General features: G+C 49.9%; 1 protein-coding gene across 1 annotated transcript in view; it reads left to right on the top strand.

Moving 5' to 3' along the window:
* The window catches only part of NEURL1B (neuralized E3 ubiquitin protein ligase 1B), a 38,516-nt gene that overhangs the window by 7,304 nt on the left and 11,141 nt on the right, over window positions 1–20,071 (top strand). The window contains exon 2 of the mRNA XM_072756586.1: window positions 10,600–11,145. Coding sequence (XP_072612687.1) covers window positions 10,600–11,145 — 546 coding nt within the window. The remainder of the gene's footprint in view (window positions 1–10,599; window positions 11,146–20,071) is intronic.

Raw genomic sequence — 20,071 nt, 5'->3', positions numbered from 1 at the left:
CCCCGGGGGCAGAGACTCCCTAGCAATATGGCCTGAGAGCTCTCTGCAGATCCCTGAGGTCAGAGAACAGACCTGATGGGGAAGGGCATTGTGGACCAAACACAGACATGACCAGTTGCACGGACATCACGTGGAGGCAGATTTCAGCTCAAACGAAGAACTTTCTGTGGAAGCAGCCTACAGGTGGAACGAGGGCAGGCAGGAAGACGTGCCCTTTGCTGGAGTGGCTCTGGTGTTTTACCCACCTAGGACTTGACATGAACATTGTAGGGGCAACTGAGCATCAGATGGATCTGGGATGAATTGTTCATTAAGGTGCCTTTTGACCCTGGGGTCCTATGGGTTATGCTGTCCAGCATTCATCTGCTAAACACCCTTCACAATCTTTCACTTATAAAATCCTCCTGCCAGTTCTGCAGGTCAGGAGCTCTTCGGCCCATTTTATAGATCAGGAACTGAGGTGCAGAAAGTTGAAACCACCTGCCCTTGTCTGGGTCTGGTTCTCCCTACCCCCACCCCTGCAGCCTCCCAGCCTCAGCATTTTTGCAGACTCTGTCAGATATTTCTGAGTGGGGTTTGAGATAGTTGTTCTTGGACATCAGTCCCAGCTCACCCTTGTCACTTTTTCTCTCTTCATTCTTTTTACTGAGACTCAGCTGGCCTCTTGCCTCACCTCTGGGCAGTGGGGAGAAAGTTCTTTTATGAGTAAGCCATTTGGGGAAATGGGTGGGATGGGGGTGTCTGGGGCGGTATTGGCACTCGGCAGGATGCCCGCAGCCATTAACAAGTGTATTCTGTTTATATCCTCAACATTACACACTGTTTGTATTGCAATTATATTCCTTGGGCATGTATTTTCTTTCCTTCCCCGCACCCCCTCCCACCCGCCCAAGGATGACAGATTTAAGAGATGGGTGGGCATGTGCATACCCTGTGTCTCCAGAGCCGGGTCTGCTTGGTGACTTTCCACTCCACAGAAGAGCTTCCCTTTCCCTCGAGGTTCGGGGCAATTCAAGGTCAGGAGATGGGACAGTGGAATTTCCCTGACCCTGACAATGACCCAGACCTTCATCCCTGCAGTTTCCCAGGGGCTCTGTTCCTAGGACCAGAGAGTGCTTGGAACCTACCTATTTGGCAGATGGGGACATTGGGGACCAGAGCTTTGTGCAAGTTCATGGAGTAATTATAGATGGGGTCTTTGGCTGGAATCCCAAGAGAGGTGGTGGAAAAAGCACTGGTTTTGGAGGCCGTCTTGAGTTAAAATAGTTCTACTCTATCTAACCTGGGTCACCCTGGGCAAGTGGTGTCCCTCTCTGAGCCTCTACTACCTCATCCTGAAAATGAGGGTGACGGTGGTACCTCCCTTATAGGAGGCAATGAGATATAAATAGGGAACTCCATTTAGAAGTCTGAGCCCAACACAAGACAAGGACTCTGTAAGTCTCCTTGAAGGCTCCTGAAATGGATGGGCTGGGGTGGGGGGTGGGGAGGAACAACAGGGCCAGTAGTCCTGTTCCTCTCCAGTCCCTGTGATAGATCACTAATGTAACCGCTGGTTGGCTAGAGAGGCAATTCCGCATACTGTCAAAAGCATGCACGGATTTTGGATTCACATCTGAGTCTAATCATGACCCAGCTGTTTACCTAAACCATGAGGGCTTCCTGCAGCATCCTCAATCCTCACTCACCTGCTCTCATGAACCCTCAGGCACTGTGTTGGCGTGATGGGGAGAGTAGAGGGAAACCAGAAAGCTAGGTCTTCAGAGAAGGAAGCAGAGTGGGAGAGGCACCCTTCAGAGTCGCTTCTTGGCAGGCCTCAGAGCCAAACGCAGCAGGGAGGGAAACATTAGGTGAGGACCTACTGTGTGCCAGGCACTGTGCTCTGATCCTCCTATGCAGGGATGACATCTACACTCTGCCTGAAGCAGCCTCTCAAACCAGGCTGGTATGGGTTCAGAGGCTAACTCCACCATTTCCTGGCTGTGTGGCCTTCGGTGCCTCTCCCAGCCTCTCAGAGCCTCCCTGCCTCACTAGCAGCAGGTCTTGTGGCACTAGTCACCTCACCCAGGAGGAGCACAGGAGGCCTGGTGAGTGTCGGGCCAGCTATAGTCTCTGCATCGCCCCCTGGAAGGTCTATCTCTCTGATGCAGCCCCACCCCCAACTCCTTGTCCAGGCCCAGGGACGTTAGGCATGGGGTTCCGTCCCTGCCCCACTGTAATCAGTCACCCACCCGCTTTCCTTTTTTAGATGCTACTTATTGTTCATCTCAAGTTCTGCCAAACTGTGGCCTTTGGACAGCTCAAAACAAGCTGATTGATGACATCCACACACACCCCCCTCCCCAAGACCAAGCCAGGGCATCAATCCACCTCTTCCCCAGAAGGTGGATTAGGCTTCTGGTACATAGTCTAGCTTTTCTCTTGCAGGTCAGGAGGTTAGCAAGAGTCCATGGGGTGGAGTGAGGCATGAAACAGGAAAATGCACAGCCTCTCTTTTCAGAGCTTTGACCCTGAAAAGCAGGATCAGTGGATCTAGTGTTCCCTAAGAGTCAGGATGGAGCCCCGCTGGTTAGTGGGCAGTCAGGCTTCTGTGCCCCACCCAGGCCAGGGGAGAGGCTGCCCCCAAGGCAAAGGAGGAGAACGCTGGCAGACTGAGCCAGCTTATCACCAGACGGCTGCCAGGGGCTGCCTGGAGGAGAAGCAGGTGCCAAGGGGCAGGACCATCCCAGCAGCTGGAAGCAACATCCATAACCCAAACCAATTTTCTTACTCCCGCTATGCTGGATCATTTTGATAGGCTGAGAAGAGAGAGGGGGGCGGACAGTTTCTATGGGAAGAAACTGGGCTTAAATCTCATTCTTTGGAGAGAAGGATCCTCAGGGGTTTTTCTCTCTGCTCCAAACACTTAAGTGATTCCCAGAACTTGAGAACTTAACCCCCTCTGCACGGCCTTTAAGACCTTTTGTGATGCAGCCCCAGTCTCCTTCTCTAGCTTCTCCTCTCCCTTCTGCCCTACACTCCTTATAGTTCCTTGAGTGCATTCCACTCACTCTAACCTCGGGGCCTTTGTGCTGCTCCCTCTGCATCACACATACTTTTCCACCCCTATCATCCTTCCAGCCACTCCTGCCTCAGGCCTGTAATGTGGCTGCTCTGTGAAGTGTCCCCATGGCCCCAGCCCTCCCTCCCCCCCCCCCACCCTGTGCAGTCGTGGTGTCTGCGTCCATCCCCCTGCTGGTCTCAGCTCACAGGGCAGGGACTGTGTGTGACTCCTCAGTACATGGGTTCCTGCAGCCAGTGCAGGCCCTGGCATGGAGTGCATGATCCATAAATGTCAGATGAAGGAGGAAGTGATATACTTGAGAAAGAATGAGGGCACATTTCCCCACCCCACCCCCACCCTGTCCCGCTATGGCAGTGGGGCCCTAACCATGGGAACTGGCAACCCCTCTGGGGTTGGAGTTTCTTGGGGCAGTTTATCAAGAAGAAGCCACAGTGAAGGGGCCCAGCAGAGGATCAGAACAGGCTAGGAAGTCTTGACTCCCCTGAGCACACTTCGGAAGCGTCATTGGGATGACCTCACCCCCTGGGAACTTGGTGCATCTGAGCCCACTTGAGCCAAGAGGGCTGCCACTCAGGCCTGGTAGGAGTGGGCTCTGCTCCCAACAAGCAGTGTTGTGTGACCTCTGGCCTCCCTCCCCGGCCTCCTTGCAGCTGTTGACAGGAGTGTGGGGCCTTCCCAGCTGCACTGGGGTGACCGGGTTCTGTTTGCAAAGAAAAGGGGAGGGGAGGAGCAGGGTGGCGGTTTCCAGTGTGGGCTGGCCCCTTTCCATCGTGGGTGCCAGCCTACTGGGCCTCTGAAACAGAGAACAAAGTCCCATTACGCAGGCGTCTTCCTCCTGAGTGCCTGTCACTGCCCCAGTTGGCAGAGGTGAGGGAAGGGAAGGTTGGTTAGTTTTTTTCTAGCCCACATTCAAACCCACCAATGGCAAAGGTACTTCCTGTTGCCAAAGAAGACCGATATTCTTGTCCCGCTTTGGGTGGAGGGAAGCCTTGCCAATACTAGCCTTGAGTTTTCCTCTCTAAAGCGCGCGCTCTCGCGCGCTCTCTCTCTCTCTCTCTCTCTCTCTCTCTCTCACACACACACACACACACACACACACACAACCATGTTGCTTCCTACTGCCAACAGGATTGACTGAATTGTGGACCTGAGCAAATGTCACTCAAACCAGCGACTTCTCACTGGAGTTGTACCATCTGAGGTTAGAGGTTATGAGAGTCCAAGAAGCCCCTGAAATTGGGTGCCAAATTGTGTGCAGAGAGTGTGGTACTTTTCAGAGGAGAGAGGCCTACACAGCTTTCATCGCCCTTAACGAGGGCCACGACCCCTGCTCCCAGCAGTTACGGGGGGGCTGCCTTGGAAAAGAAGTGCGATGACGTGGGAGGAAGGGCCCAGGCCTGGCCCTCTGTTGCCACTGCCCAGCCCTGCAGTCTTGGTTTCCTCCCCTGGAAAACGAAGGTGGTAAAACCTACCCTGCAGGGTTGTCCCAAGAACTAAATGAAGTAATAAACAGAGGCACACACTGGCACGTACCAGGGGCTCAGTAAAAGGCTGCGGATGAAAGGAGGGTACAGAATAGACTGTTCTCTCAGCTGGCGATTCCCTTTCCCTGTGGAGTGGAACCTGCTGAAAATTTCAGCCAGAATGCCATCTGCTGAATGCCAGCACGCCGGAAGCTGTCATCTCGGCGGCCAAAGAAGCTGGAGTGTTGCTTCCTGCCATCCTCTTGGCTGTAAATGCCATTTGCTCAGGCTCTTTTTAGATCAATGGAGAGGCTGGGCTGGGGCAATGAGCGGGGAACGTTCTGGAGGTGGCACAGTGCACATTTGGGACACTGTTGGGATGGCTTAAAATCAGGCCTCTGTCCTTAGACACTAAGGGAATGCAACCCCAGGGCTTTGAAGAGGCCTTTCCTGGCCAAGATCACCAGCCCTCCATGGAGGAACATGGCAAGATAGATGTATTTCCCCAGACCTACAAGTGGACATCTCTGATGTCGAAGGACGTCAGAAATCTTTTCTTTTCAAAGGAATGAAGGTGGCTAAAGGGAGAGACCATGTGTTTAGTGAACACCTACGATGTGCCTGCCATGCATCATGTCTGATGGATTTATTTCCCAAGTTCAAGACTCCTCACAGCACTCTTGTGGGATGGTGAGGACTCCCACCAGTTTTGTAGGTCTGGGTGGGGAGACCCAAAGAAGTTAAACAGGGGCCCTAATATCACACAGCTACGAAATGACAAAACAGATTTTAAACCCAGATCTGTCTGATCCTAAGCCTGTGTTCTTTTTAACTGCTTCTCAAACCGAGATTTAGAAAATAAAACCCCAGGAGAGATGGAGGTGAAGGGCTCACCCAGGAGTTGGATCTGCTGCTCCCACGGGGAAGGAAATGAACGTTTAGTTGATCATCTACTATGTGCCAGGATTTCTGCCTGGATCTCTCTGTGCTCTCACAGCCCCTCAGCAGCCCGAGACAGGGGTCTAAGGTCACATACTATTCCATATGATAAACAGCAGCACTGGGAAGTGACGGGACTGCCCAGGGATCCCAGGCAAATGAGTAGTAAAGCACAGGCTTGAACCCAGAGGCCATGAGGGATGTCCCAAGACACTGATGTGGGAAAGCCACATAACTACCACCTGAGCTGCTCTTATTCCACCTGTCTTACCAAAGGACTTGCCCAAAGCTGGGCAGTGGAAACATTTAGACAGAATAGAGTCTTGTCCTCCCTAACTGTCCACAGCCACTCAGTACATATCCCCCGCCAAATCTCTGCTTCTACATTTAGAGTCCAAGCCTGGCTTCCTTGACAAAACGTTGGGAAGACCCTCCCCTCTGGTCCTGGCAGGGCTGAAACCGCCCTTGGTCAACTGTGAGGTTGGGCCAAGAATGTCTCTTGCTCCCTCCTACACATGGGATGGGCTACTGCAGAGGTCTCCTGGGCTCCCACCTCACAACACCCCCTCTGCCTTGTCCTTAGAGTCCCCAGGTCCGATTCCTGGCCAGAAGGGGAAGGGGTTCACTGGCCGTGAAAGGCCTCACAAGGCCAGCCTGTGCTCCGTGGAAGGAAGGGGTCATGGGGCCTCTTCCTGGCAGAAGGTTTTCTCACTGGTGACAGCATGCCCATTTGAATCTGGTGCTGGTGCCAGCAGCTAGGAACCTCTGTGGCCACAGACTTGGCCATTTGGGGGAACAGCTGAAGTGATCCCCAGGAGGGGAACGATGGGGGATATTCTGGCCCTAGATGGAAGATTCTGCAGCCATGAAACGTAAGCACTGTGAATGTTCAGGAACCATGTGGGGAAAATGCTTTTTATGTAACATTGAATTAGAAAACGAAAAGGCAGGAAGGAAAACTGGATGTGGGTTCTGATGGCAATGAAGTTGTAAAAAGTACTCAGTACTTAGTACTCAGCATTTCTGCATTGCTTATGGAAGAAAGCTAGGGGATGCCTGGGTGGCTCAGTGGTTGAGTGTCTGCCTTTGGCTCAGGTCATGATCCCAGGGTCTTGGGATGGAGTCCCCCATCGGGCTCCCTGCATGGAGCCTGCTTCTCCCTCTGCCTGTGTCTCTGCCTCTCTCTATATATCTCTTATGAAAAAAGAAAGAAAGAAAGAGAGAGAGAGAAAGAAAAGAAAAGAAAAGAAAGAAAAGAAAAGAAAAGAAAAGAAAAGAAAAGAAAAGAAAAAGCTGGGACAGGAGGGAAGAACACTGTTTTGGGATCAGAGATTGCTGACTACATTTCAACACTGCTTCCTGCAGCTGAGGGGGAAGGGTCTCCGCTGCCTGGAGCTCCGGTTTTTGCCTAGAAAATCCTGCAGGTGAAAATTTTGGGAATTAGCTACAGTTCCATACAGAAGACATCTGGCCTGAAGCTCAGCACACAGTGAGGGCACAGCCAGTGGCTCTTCCGTGGCTAAGGGCCGGGCAGGGACAGTGCATAATGCTCTAGGAGTTAGGCTGTGAAGGCAGGAGGAAGGAGGGATTTTTCTATATGTGTCTGTGGTGTTTCAACTTCAGGTTTTCCGCTGACATCTCTGAACCAGGGATTCTACGGGCCCCCATGGCTCACATTCACATTTTTCTTGTGGAAGCCACTTTCCCGGAACCAAGCTACAAGCAAGTGCTGGTGTACCATTTGGAGATTATTGTTCTTTCATTTTAAGCATTTTCAGTTTGTAGAAAATAACGTATCCTCTGAGGCACTTTCACTCTGGTCTTTCTACCTCCCGTCAGCCTCTGAGGCTGGTAGACACAGTGTTTATCCCTCATCCCTGAAGGAGGTTGGATCATATCATCAAGACTACACAAGTATGTAAACTTCGCAGGCCGCCTGGCTGTATTGTGTCCTAACATATAGCTAGTTTTACAGGAAACTTCCCCTTGTAGTGACAAAGCAGTGTGTCTCCCCAGCCAGCGTTCTGTTCACTGCACCTGCCAGGTCACTCTGAAAGAACATCTCCCCAGGACTCCCAAGCTGTTTGGTAAAGAAATTCTCCAGTTGAGAGGGAAGGATGGGAGAACAGTGAGGTCAGGGGAGAGAAAAATAATCACGTGACCGTGATTATTGTGGGCTTTTCATCTGTGGTCATAGTGAATGTTTCCTGGAGAGTCTGCCAGGTGTGGGCACCTTGGGGAGAATTCGGCCTGTTGACACCAGAGAAGCCTGTGTGCACGCAGAACGCAGGCTCTGTGCTCCCTGGGCCACCTCTCCTGATGGTTTATATTCGGGTCATAGGCCTCCTACCTGTTTTTGTCCTCTGAAATCGCTCTCTCTGGTGGGCCTTGACTCTTATCCTTGTTCTGGATGTGGCCTGCAGTCTGGCTCTGGGTCCACCCTCCTCGCAGCCTTGGGGTTCCCCTCCATAGCAGGTATGGCTGGCCTGCTCTGCTGAAAGCCCTTTGGGGCCCCCGTCTCGTGTTCTGTGCAGGGTTACTGAGTGACTCCTATCAATCAAGGAAGTTTGGGTTGCAAATATCAAAAACCTAGCTCAACCGGCTTGGAAGCAGAAGAGTGTTCTTATCTTCCTTGGGTGGAAATAACCTCTGCCATCCTGCCTCCTGCCTTGGGGTGGCCTGCCCAGACCCCTACAGACCTTGAGCTTGGCAGGCCCCCCCTCCCTCTTTGGGCCTATTTACCCACCTATAAAATGGGCTCATCAGGGTAAAGGATTTCTGAGGTCTGCTCTAGCTCTAACATAATAGAGGCGGCAGCAGCTGGCGTTTATCAAGTACCCAGTGTGTGCCTGGGCTTTGCTAAGCATGTGGGAATCAAAGATGAAATGGAGGGATGCCTGGGTGGCTCAAGGGCTTACCGGATGAGAACCTGCCTTTGGCTCAGGGTGTGGTCCCAGGTCTGGGGATCGAGTCTCACATCAGGCTTCCTGCATGGAGCCTGCTTCTCCTCTGCCTGTGTCTCTGCCTCTCTCTCTCTCTCTCTCTCTCTCTCTCAGGAATAAATAAGCTCTTAAAAAAACAAAGATGAAATGGAAAAGCCCCTGCCTCCCAGGATCCGACCCTCATACCTCTCTACCCCTCCTTAACCACCTCTCTGCTTCCCCATCATTATTTTGTCATATTTAGTGACTATATTTTAAACATCCAAAACAAGTATACTGAATGTTTCTTATTAAAATCTCAAAGCCCTAGGGCAGCTGGGTGGCTTAGTGGTTGAGCGTCTGCCCTTCTCAGGTCACGATCCCAGGATCCCGGGATCCCAGGAGCCTACTTCTCCCTCTGCCTATGTCTCTGCCTCTCTCTGTGTGTCTCTCATGAATAAGTAAATAAAATCTGTGGGGGAAAAAAACCCTCAAAACCCCAAATCTCTACTACCTTCAAAACACACCCAGCTTTTGACCTCTTCTCACCACCTTTACAGGTAGCTCCCCACCTCCCAATCTCAGCCATCACCATCTCTGACTGGAATAATCCAGTAGCCTTGTCCTAGCTCTCAGCTTCCTTGCCCCCCCACTCCCTGGCCCCAGCCAGCAGTACCCCCACCTTCACACAAAAGCCTGAGCAGTCCTGCCATGTCTCTGCTCTAAACCTTCAGCTCAGGGTAAATTGGTTCAAGAAAAAACAAGCAGCAACCATGGCATCTCCTCCCCACCCACCGCCCCTCACTGCTCCAGCTCTGCTCTCATTCGCTTCCACCTCCCCCACTCGCTCACACCATCCCAGCTGGCTTCCTTGCTGTTTCTCAGCCACACTGGCTTATTCCCACCTCAGGGTCTTTGCGCTTGTTGTTACCCCTGCTGGGAACGCTCCTCCCCCAGATACCCTCGTGGGTCACTCCCTTCACCTCTGCTCAGAAGGCACTGCTTAAAGAGGCCGTCTTTGACAATCCTAACACTTCTCTTCCCTACTTCTTGACTGCGTTTTTTTTCCTTTGGATCGCATCCCACCAGGTAGACTACGTTTTACTTATTGTCTGACTTTGCCCCTCCCCCACAAATGTCCGTCCACTCCATCAGAGTGGGAACCTTATCCTTCTTGGTGATTACTGGATTTCTGGTGCCTAGCGTGGTGCCTGGCACATACTAGGTGTTTACTAAACATTTGTTGAATAGATGAATGATTCAAGTCCCTTAAGTTTTTGGGTTTTTTTTTTTTTTTTTTCTTATACAGGACTTTGGTTTAAGTCCTTGTATTTCCTTGGACTTCAGTCCTTGTATTCAGTCTTCTGTGGATCAGTGGCTTCTGCTTGGAGAGGGGCCTCCAGCTTCCCAGCATGGCTTTCTGCCTTCTCACTGGGGCATCCTTCCCCACAGGCTGGGGAGGGGAGCCATGGCTTGCCCGCCTCATCATCACACTTCTCTCTTCCTTTTTCTGTCCTCACTCCCATTAGTCTCAGTATTAATGGAAGCCCAGCAATGTGCCCATGGCACAGTGAACCCCACGGCTAGTGTGGGAGGAGTGGTCCCTGCAGCGGCCTCTCCTTCCCTGGGTGGCTATTCTCCTGCCATGACCACAGACCATTGTGTGCCAGAGGTTGCCTGCGATTTATAAGCACTTGCCATGAAAATTGTACTCAGCTGCTGCTGTGAATGAGTGGCAGAGACTCGTACAGTAATTATCCACCCTGCCGTCTCCCAGGCTGCCAGAGCCTCCCAGGAACTGCCCTTGGAATGGAGGAGGACAGGTGGGAATGATGAAGCCCCCACCTCAATACTAAGCCCCCTGGGTTTGAGGCCAGCAGCCAGCAACTTTAAGACCATCCCAAGATTCTCCAGGTCCTTTGGGGCAAAATTCCCTTCGAAGTGAATCCTGAAAGGTGCATGTTCTAGAAAAGCCAACCTTGCTTATAAAGAAAGAATGCCTTCATTTTCTATGGGTAAATGGGAGGGAAAATCACAATATGGTGACTGTGTTGTGATAGCTTTGGGCACTGGCGGTAGCTGGAACCTTCTCAAAGTTTATCAATTACGGGTCTAATTAAGATGGAATCTGAAATAGAAATGATCATTAAAAGACGAATCTGTTCGTGTTGTTCTGAGAGGCCCTAACCTTCCTGCCTGTGTCTTCCTGCAGACCCGAGCCCACCAGCTCGCCTCCTGGCCACCCGGCCGTGCTGCGGCCCCGGCCCCGAGCGGCGCCCAGTCCTGGGCGAAGCACCGCGCTTCCACGCACAGGCCAAAGGCAAGAACGTGCGGCTGGATGGACACTCGCGCCGGGCCACTCGACGCAACAGCTTCTGCAATGGCGTCACCTTCACGCAGCGGCCCATCCGGCTGTACGAGCAGGTGCGGCTGCGGCTGGTGGCGGTGCGCCCGGGCTGGAGCGGCGCGCTGCGCTTCGGCTTCACGGCACACGACCCGTCCCTCATGAGCGCCCAGGACATCCCCAAGTACGCCTGCCCCGACCTGGTCACGCGGCCTGGCTACTGGGCCAAGGCGCTGCCCGAGAACCTGGCGCTGCGCGACACTGTGCTGGCCTACTGGGCCGACCGCCACGGCCGCGTGTTCTACAGCGTCAACGATGGCGAGCCCGTGCTCTTCCACTGCGGCGTGGCCGTGGGCGGCCCGCTGTGGGCGCTCATCGACGTCTACGGCATCACGGATGAAGTGCAGCTCCTCGGTAGGTCGCGGTCCGGGCCAGGCCGTGGTTCTCTGTGCGCATGGATGTGTTATTTCTTTGAATGTCGCCAGCACGAAGGGCTTACTTTGCCAAGCCTTGCTCTAAGCAGTTTATACATTTTAACTCATTTTTATTTTTTTTACCACAATCCGCCATCCTCATTTTACAAATGGGAAAACTGAGGCACGGAGAGGTTAAATAACTTGGTGTTGCAAAGCCTGGACTGGAACCCACAAGGGGTGGGTCCAGAGTCTATGCCCTGGCTCAGGTTCATTCATACATCATGTACTTGCTCATGCAACTCACTCATTCTTCTGTCCATGCCTTTGCTAAGTCCTTCACTCTCTTGTTCATTTGCTCACACATGCACTCATTTATGCATGTTTTTGCTCACACAGTCCTGTATTCAGTCATTCATACACGTGCTTATTCATCAGCTCATTCATTCAATCACACATCCACTTACTCAAGATGAAATTTATGCCCCAGTGGCCACCGTTAAGGGGCTCAAGGTCCATTGCCCAGGCAGGCAACAAGCCTGGCTAGCTCTGGCTCTAACGGAGGAGGCAGCCACTAATGCTGAAATCCTGGTAGTGAGAATCCACAGGGGCAGAAGCCCTTATCTTGAGACCCTTTTTCTTTATTACTTTTAAAATGATTTAAAATTCACATAACATCAACATCACCATTTTAAAGTGTACAATTCAGTGGCATTCAGTTGGCAACAATTACCTCTAGTTCCAAAATATTTTCATCACTCCCAAGGGAAACCCATACCCATTAAGCTGTCAGTCCTCATTCTCCCCTACCACCAGCCCCTGGCAACCACTGACCTGCTTTGTATTTGTGACCTTAGCTCTTGAACTCACAGGTTACATGTGAGCCAGCCCAGCCTTGATTTCTGGGGCGGGGGGAAGTAAAGATAGATAAGGTTTCTCAGAGGATCTGGACCCAGCCCTATGTGTCATTTACCTGCAGTAAATACACAGATCTGAAGTTTGGGTTGTTTTTTGTTTTGACTGATTTCTATACCTGCCATACATAACCCAAGAGAGTGTAACCCCCCTTCTTGGAGGCAGCCTGTGTTCTGATTTTTCACCATCGATTAGTTGCACCTATTCTTGAACTTCATGTAAATGGAATCATACAGTATAAAGGCATTTCTGCCTGGCTGCTTTATCCCAGCACAGTATTTTTGAGATTCATCCATGTTGCTGCCCTGTGAATCAGTAGTTGTTCCTTTGTAATCACTGAGTAGTATTCCGTGATATAGATGTACCATAGTTGGTGTATCTGAATGTCTGGGCTGTTCCTGGTTTTTCTGTCTTGCACCTTGAGGGGAAACTCTGGCCCCGGCTCCTTACCCACCACTACCATCCACACCACCATTGGGCAAGGAAGGAAAAATGCATACATCCCAGCTGTGCCCTCCTTTCCCAGAAGGCAGGCAGAACTTCTGAGTGGTTAAGAGTAGAGGGTTGGGAGTCACACAGACCTCTGTTCTATACCTGACTCCCAACTTGCCAGCTATGTGGTGTTGGCCAGGTGACTAAAAACTCTATGTGCCTCAGTTCCTTCAACTGTAAAATGGGTCCATGGTAGCACCCCGCCCCCCCCCACATGGCATTGTTTGCAGGGTGACTGAGGGGGTATATGAAAGGGACACAGCACAGTGCCTCACATATAAAAGGTACTCAAGAAGTAAAAGCTTAGAAGTCAGAAATCTCATGCATATTTGCATGTGGGGGAAGCACATGTCTGAATTCCAGGCTTAGGCAGACCAGACTGTGAATAGCTACCCACCTTGCATGGTGGGCCTTACTTAGCCATTTTAACCATGTTCCCCCACACTCTTTTCTGTAGAAGGTTTTGCATGCAGGTTTCCAAAGCCTCCTAGATCTCCTGTCACTCTTCTTTGGAGTTCTTTATTCCTACAGAGCAATCACTACTCTTTCACCTGCTCCCTCATGTCCAAGAAATCATATCCATCCCATAATCTGCACAAATGGGTTAGGGTTTTTTGAAAATACAAAGTGGAAGCAGCCTTTGATGACTTAATGAATCTGAATAAGCCTGTGAGGAGTCGTGGATTCTTCCCTCATTCATTTGTTCACTTAGCAAACTTTTACTGAGCCCCCCTGGAACACTGGTGTAATGTGGTAGATGTGATCCTCAGTTTCCTCATCTGTAGGTAGTGCCTGAGATGTGCTGGTTGACAGAAAGCACCTCTGCTACAGAACCAAGTTTATAAGTGAGATTCAAAGAATTCCATTTGAGTTATAGGATTCTAGGTGAATTTCATTTCATACTCTAGGAGTTACTTTAAAAAAAATCTGTCTGAAGAGCTTATAGTGCTCTTATATTCAGAAAGGGCAATAAAGTTATTTTTCTTTCTGAAGGTTCTCGGAGATAATGGGGGAAGTTTCTGGCATGTGATCAAAGTGTAATGTTTCCTTCCCAGGGGAAGAATAAATTGCCATTGGTGACATCTGGGTAAAGGGATTATGGGTAATTCCCACCACCACCACCACCACCACCACCACCACCACCACCACAGTTGCCAACAACTCATGATCAGAAAAAAAAAGTTATAATGAAAATAAGCTTCCATAATTTTTTATGGCTTGAGTTAAGGCAACAGGTACCCTAGTTGCTAGCATGAAGTGAGGCAACATGAGAACCACAGAAACCCCACCATAAATGGATCTCCCTCTTCCAATTCTTAGAATTGGGCTTTCCAATGGTGGTGTCTAAGGTACCAAGTGGATAAATATAAGGCAACCAAGTGTTTGTGTAATCCAGAGCCCTCTGATCTCCTTTTCCTCCAAGGAACAAGGAGGTGATATAGTTCCTTTAGACTGTCAGCTGTGAAGCTCCAGAATAGAAAACTTCCTTCACCCCTCCCTCACCTCTCTCAGACCCTACTAAATAAAGACTGAAACCCAACAAGCTCAAGTGTCATCTAAGGTGGTCAAATTGAGCAAATAAAAATACAGGATACCTCATTACATGTGAATTTAAGAAAAATAACTTTTTAGTATAAGTATGTCCCGTGCAATATTTGGGACAGATGTATAAAAGCATTTGTTTTTCTGAAATTCGAATGTCACTGGGCATCCCAGATTTTATCTGGCACCCCTCATCTGGGAAGCATCCTTCCTGTCTTGTGGGACAGGGGGACCCTCTATTTGCCCTGGAACTTGAGCTAAATTTAAGTCTCAGAAATAAAAAGGTTCATACACTTCACCTATTTCTTTCACTTGATGGAATTATGTTCCTAGCCCAGCCTCCTCCTGCAAGGAGGTCAAGCTACAGATCTTGGTATGTGGTGTGCTTCTCTCGTGACCTTCTCATTTTCTCCTCAAGATGGGGATTTAACCCCTTTTAGATAAAGAATTCAGAACTCAGAGAAGGCAAATGGCTTGCCTAAAACCACCATGCTTATGAGTGGCAGAGCCAGGATTCGAACCCAGGTACATCTGTCTATGTTAGTTCAGTGGATCTCAGCTATGGCTGCACCCAGACCAATCCAATCAGAGCTTCAAGGAGTGGCCCCCAGGAATCTAGATCCCTTAAAGCTCCTTAGGTGATCCAGGGGTATAGCCAGGGTTGTGATCACAATAGTCCCCTTTGCACTGGTGCCTGACTCCTCCCTGTTGGTGCTGAGTTCTTCAGACATGTCAGTTCAAAGCATGGTGTCATCCCTAGACCATGAAAGCCCCTTCTCTTTTTTGACTTTTCTACTTCATCCCCAGCCCCTACTCTACCCAATCACACCTTCCCCTGCCCAGATAGGCACCACTCTGGTGTTGAAAAATATGTAGGTTTTACATGCATAGATAGATGGGACTGTGCTAAGACTCTTACTGTTTTGGTTTTTTTTTTTTTTTCACTTGCCCCATTTTTAGATTTTTCTGTGCTGTTGTGTATCTCTCTGGTTCCTTGTTCCCTAGCAGCTCCTGGATGGACAGACTAGGGCACCACCAGTTCCCCCCATCCTTCCCAAGTAAACTACACTGCACTGTACCTTCTCCCACAGGGCTTTACTGTGGCTGCTGAAGTTTACCATTGATTCTTTGGGGGCAAAGACCAGGATGGGCTTGCTGAATCCCGGAGAGGTCCATTTTGAGAACCTATAATTTTTCTCTAGATGCTCCTCTGGGCCAAAGAGAAGGGGCTAAACCCAGGCAAATGACTTTCTGTTCAATTTAGTAGTTCCTGGACCCAGGAAAGGTAGGTTTGGCCAGATTTCCCCCTCCTCTCCCTGGCTCCTCTAAGCTCTTTGCTAGAGCTCTAGAGTTCAGGCCCCATGTCCTCAGGCAGTTCTGTCTGTCTTATAGAGAACTCCGTAGTGGTCACTGTCATAGCCCCTTGGTCCTTCATCTGCCCAGTGGTGGAAGGCTGGTCAGACCAAATAAGCAACACCCAGTCCAAGGCCATGGCGTTGCAGGCTATGCTGTCAGAAATCTTTGGTTTAAGTGGCAAAAACCGGTTCATTCGTAAGCAAGGGAAAAAAAATCAATGTCTCATGTGACTGAAAATTCAGGGGAACACTTGCCTGTAAGCCTGGCTTGATGCAGGGGCTCATTGAACAGCACCTAAAATATTAGCCTGCCTTTATTTCTTGCCGACATCTTTATTAGCACCATCCTCAGCTATACTCCTGGGGGCAGGGGGAGGCCACCAGCAGCTCCATTTCCACATCCCACCAGATTAACAAATCCAGCAGGCCAGTTGCTTTCCTACAAGGTCTAGCTAAAGTTCAAGGTTTAGCCTCATTGCTCTCTGTAGCCAGGAGGATGGGACAGAGTGGCCAAGTTAAGGCCTCCTCCTCAAGTTATCAGTGGAATTGGGAGGTGGGAGTAGAGCAGTTCTCTCAGAAGAAAAGCTGGGTGCTGGGACAAGAAGAGGGGTGGGATGCCATGCAACAAAAACAGCAGCTCTGTATAGGCCTTGTAGGGGAGTCATTTACCCTTCTTGAAAGCTTTGAGCCTCTTGGTTAATTTAGTTACCTACTGTGTGCCAGGCACGAAATGCCAGGAGCTTTACCTGGGTGATTTTTCCAGTCCTCACCAGAATACTATGAGGCAGGAAATAGCACCATCCCCACTTGCAGACTGGGCATGGATGAATGATTTGGCCAAGGTTACCTAGCAGTTGGTGGTGCTAGAGTTGGTGTTTGTTATTAGCATTATGAATAGCGTCTTGACAAAGACTTGAACTTATGGGTCCAAATGCAGGGCTCGGAGGTCAACTGCACCACTCCACGCTTCAAGTGAGGAAACTGAGGCCTAAAGAGACAGGGACTTGCCCAAGATCACTGAGCTGATAAGTGGTCATGATAGGGGAGGTTGGGCCCAGGACCCTGAGGGGTGCCTCAGCATGCGATCTGTGCGCACCCCACATCACACAGGGAGGAATGGCTGCAGGTGGCTTTATCTAGAATCTCAGTGGGAAGCAGCACAAGGCAATTGGCTTTTGCAGTTAATGTATTCTTTCCAAACAATACAGGCCAGCACCCAACTCCCTGTCCTAGTAGTAAGACATGTGCCTACCAGGGTGGCCCAAAGGATTGTCCTTTTCCAGGCTCCTGAACGCCTACTCTGTGTCAGAGTGTCAAGTACATTGTTAGTCCACAGATCTGCCATAACTTTCCCCCCGGCCTATGAGATAGGGCTGAGGAGCACCTCACATTGCAGAAGGAAACTGAGGTCACATCTGGGACCAGCCAGAGTCCAATGGAGGCCTGTCTCTCTGGGTCCAGTCTTCTTTAGTTGGAAAAGCATGGGCTCAGTGGTCCACAGACCTGGCATCCACACCTTTTCTTCTTAAGCTCCAACACCCCTACCTTGCCGCTTGCCTTCCTGTGGCCAGGGCTGAAGGAGCTCTCTCCTGTACCTTCCTGCCTGTTTGGGGACATTGCTCCAATCATTTGTTCCTTTCCCCAGCCTCACTTTCTCCTTCACAGAATCATTCCCATGAGCACACAAAAGAGGTCTGGTAGTTTCCATTAAAGAAAAAAATTGTCCTTCAGGCACCTGAGCCCTTGGCTCACTTGGTTAAGCTTCCAACCCTTGATTTCAGCTCATGTCAGGATCTCAGGGTCATGCAATTGAGCCCCATGCCAGGCTCTGCATTCAGTGTAGTCTGCTTAAGATTCTCTTTCCCTCTATCCCTCTGCCTTTTACTCTTTCTCAAATAAATCTTTTAAACATGCCCTTGACAATCTTCTCCACCAGCTACTTTCTCATTTCTCTGCTCTTCTTCAGAGCAAAATTTTCTCAAAAATATCTTTTCCACCTTCTCCACCTCCCTCTTCAGCTCATCCCAATCCTCTTTAGCTCATCCCAGTAATATATATACTTTTTTTTTTTTTTTTAATGATAAAGAGAGAGAGAGAGAGAGGCAGAGACACAGGCAGAGGGAGAAGCAGGCTCCATATGCACCGGGAGCCCGATGTGGGATTCGATCCCGGGTCTTCAGGATCGCGCCCTGGGCCAAAGGCAGGCGCCAAACCGCTACGCCACCCAGGAATCCCTATATATACTTTTAAAAGTTTAACGTGAAATTTAAAAGAAAATACAAATAGAAGTCCACTTTCTTTAATGTACAAAAATGAGTAGGAATAGTAGTAAACTATGTATTATGTATTTATGCCATATACTTATATATGACCATATATAATATGGTTCTCCATGTTAACTCTACTATTCAAGCAGAAAGTGGGTAGCACTTTAGGGAATGGGAAAGAGATAAACCCCAGAAAGACTTTTCTACCATGATTATTCTACACTGTGTATGGCTGTGTGCTCACTTCTCCATTGCACAGAATTCAGTTGTATATAAAATTGAACCTGAAGTTGGAGACAAGAAATGAAACGAAACAATGGTGTAACTAACTACCAGCTTGTTAATTTTTAGGGACTATAAACAAGGCTTTCTCTTGAAGTTGAACCAAAACAACTCATGTTCCTTAGACTTTGTAATATGTACAGGAAAAAAATGGATACTGAGGTTCAGAATTTGGCCTCTCCCAGTTACCAATGCAATCAGCAATGACCCAGTCTGGCGGGACTTGATCTTGATGACCAGCATCTTGGTCAACATTTTATTCCTACAATTTCATCTTCTCCTGGGTTAAGTTCACCACCAGTTACTTTGAAGAAAGCTGTTCTCAGCTACAGCAGAGTGACATGTGGGGTACAGTGCTTATGTACCTCCTCACAATGATTCTTCCCTGCCTCATGCACTGAAACCGGCTGCTACCAAGCTGTCCTGTTTCACCAGACTTCAGCCTGCAAGCTCTCCCTTCAGGCCCATGCTGCCAGATCAAGCTCAGCCTCGTGCAGATCAAGCTCAGCCTTGTCCTCTTACCTGGCCTCTCACTTTTGACACAGGTGACCTCTCCCTGCCTCTTTGCCCTGCTCATGCCTCCTGGCTTCACAAGGTTCTGGTTTTCCTCCTGCCTCCCTGCCTGCTCCTCCTTGGCTTCTTTTCTGGCTCGTTCCCTGCCTGTCTCCATACGCTGAGAGCCCCAGGGTTCTATTGTCAGCTTTCTCCTCTATCATGTAATACAACAGGCATGTAGAAAAGTATACAAAACATCTGTGGAGCTTAACAAACCATCATAAAGCAAGACCATTTCCCCATCCACTCTCTCCCCAGATGACTATCTGAGCCTGTCACTGGGCCTTGAATCCCATCTTTAGGTTGTTGGCTCCCAAGTCCATACTCCTAGCCCTGATGCCTCCCCTGAAGTCCAGACTTCCGTCTGGCATTCCACACTGAACACATGTAGGCAGCCATCCCCACTGTCAGTGAAAGGCACCAGCCACTTGATTGGCCTAAAACCTCAGGAGTCATGCCCAATTCCTCTTGTCCTCACCCTACATCCATTCTATCAGCATGCCCTGCCCCTTCTGCCACTAGTACATGCCTGAATCACCTTTGGAGACAATGAAGTGATAGATGGCCCTTTCTGTCTCTAATTCTTCTAAACTTCCTGCATCTTCACACAAAGATGGTTTCTATTGAGACACAAATTCTGCTCTACTTCCAGCCCAGACATATTTGACCTGAGAGACCTAGGGAAAGGAAAGAAAGGAACGAATGCAGCTTTCTCCCAGATCCAGAGCCAGGTCCTGGACATGGCCAAGGGAGAGTGGGAGGCTGTGGAGCCAATCTTAGCCATCCCAGTCTCCCTGTGCCTGGCCTGGGACTGCCATTCAGGAGATGCTTAGGGAGGGGCCAGAACTGTTGGACTCTTCCTCTTGGGAGTCATATCAGACCTCTGGGGACTGCACCTCCAAGAGCTGCTTGGCCTGAGGCTGAGTCCGCATTGCCGGCAGCTCTAAGGGTGGAACAAGGACAGCTGAACTCTTGCAGGCAATACTGCTAGTAGGGGTCTGGTTTTAGAGTCACAGCCTGAGATGGAATCCCATTTCTGTCATCCCTGGCTGTGCGACCTTAAATAACTCACTCTACCTCTCGGGGTTTGGATGTTCTCCCACTGTGAAAAGTGCCCACTTTACAGAGCTACGTGAGATAGTGGTGCGGACTAATGGGGATAATGCATGAAGTTGCATCTGGGAAGTAGGGACTAAAAAAAAATGGCTGTATATCTTTCCTTGGGTCTAGAGAGTCTGAAGGCAAATCACCGGTTAGAAGTTAGGAAGTCTTGGGGCAGCCTGGGTGGCTCAGCGCTTTAGTGCCTCCTTCAGCCTGGGGCCTGATCCTGGAGACCTGGGATCAAGTCCCAGGTCAGGCTCCCTGCATGGAGCCTGCTTCTCCCTCTGCCTGTGTCTCTGCCTCTCTCTCTCTGTCTCTCATGAATAAATAAATAAAATCTTTAAAAAGTTAGGAAGTCTTGATAAGCTCTCTGGGTGGCCTCTTGGTATTGTGGGATTTCTGTTCACAGAGAATCTTT

The sequence above is a fragment of the Vulpes vulpes genome, chromosome 4, assembly GCF_048418805.1.
Source record: "Vulpes vulpes isolate BD-2025 chromosome 4, VulVul3, whole genome shotgun sequence".
Taxonomy (NCBI): Eukaryota; Metazoa; Chordata; class Mammalia; order Carnivora; family Canidae; genus Vulpes; species Vulpes vulpes.
Note: the sequence above shows the minus strand (reverse complement) of the source record. Positions and strands in the feature narration are given on the sequence as shown.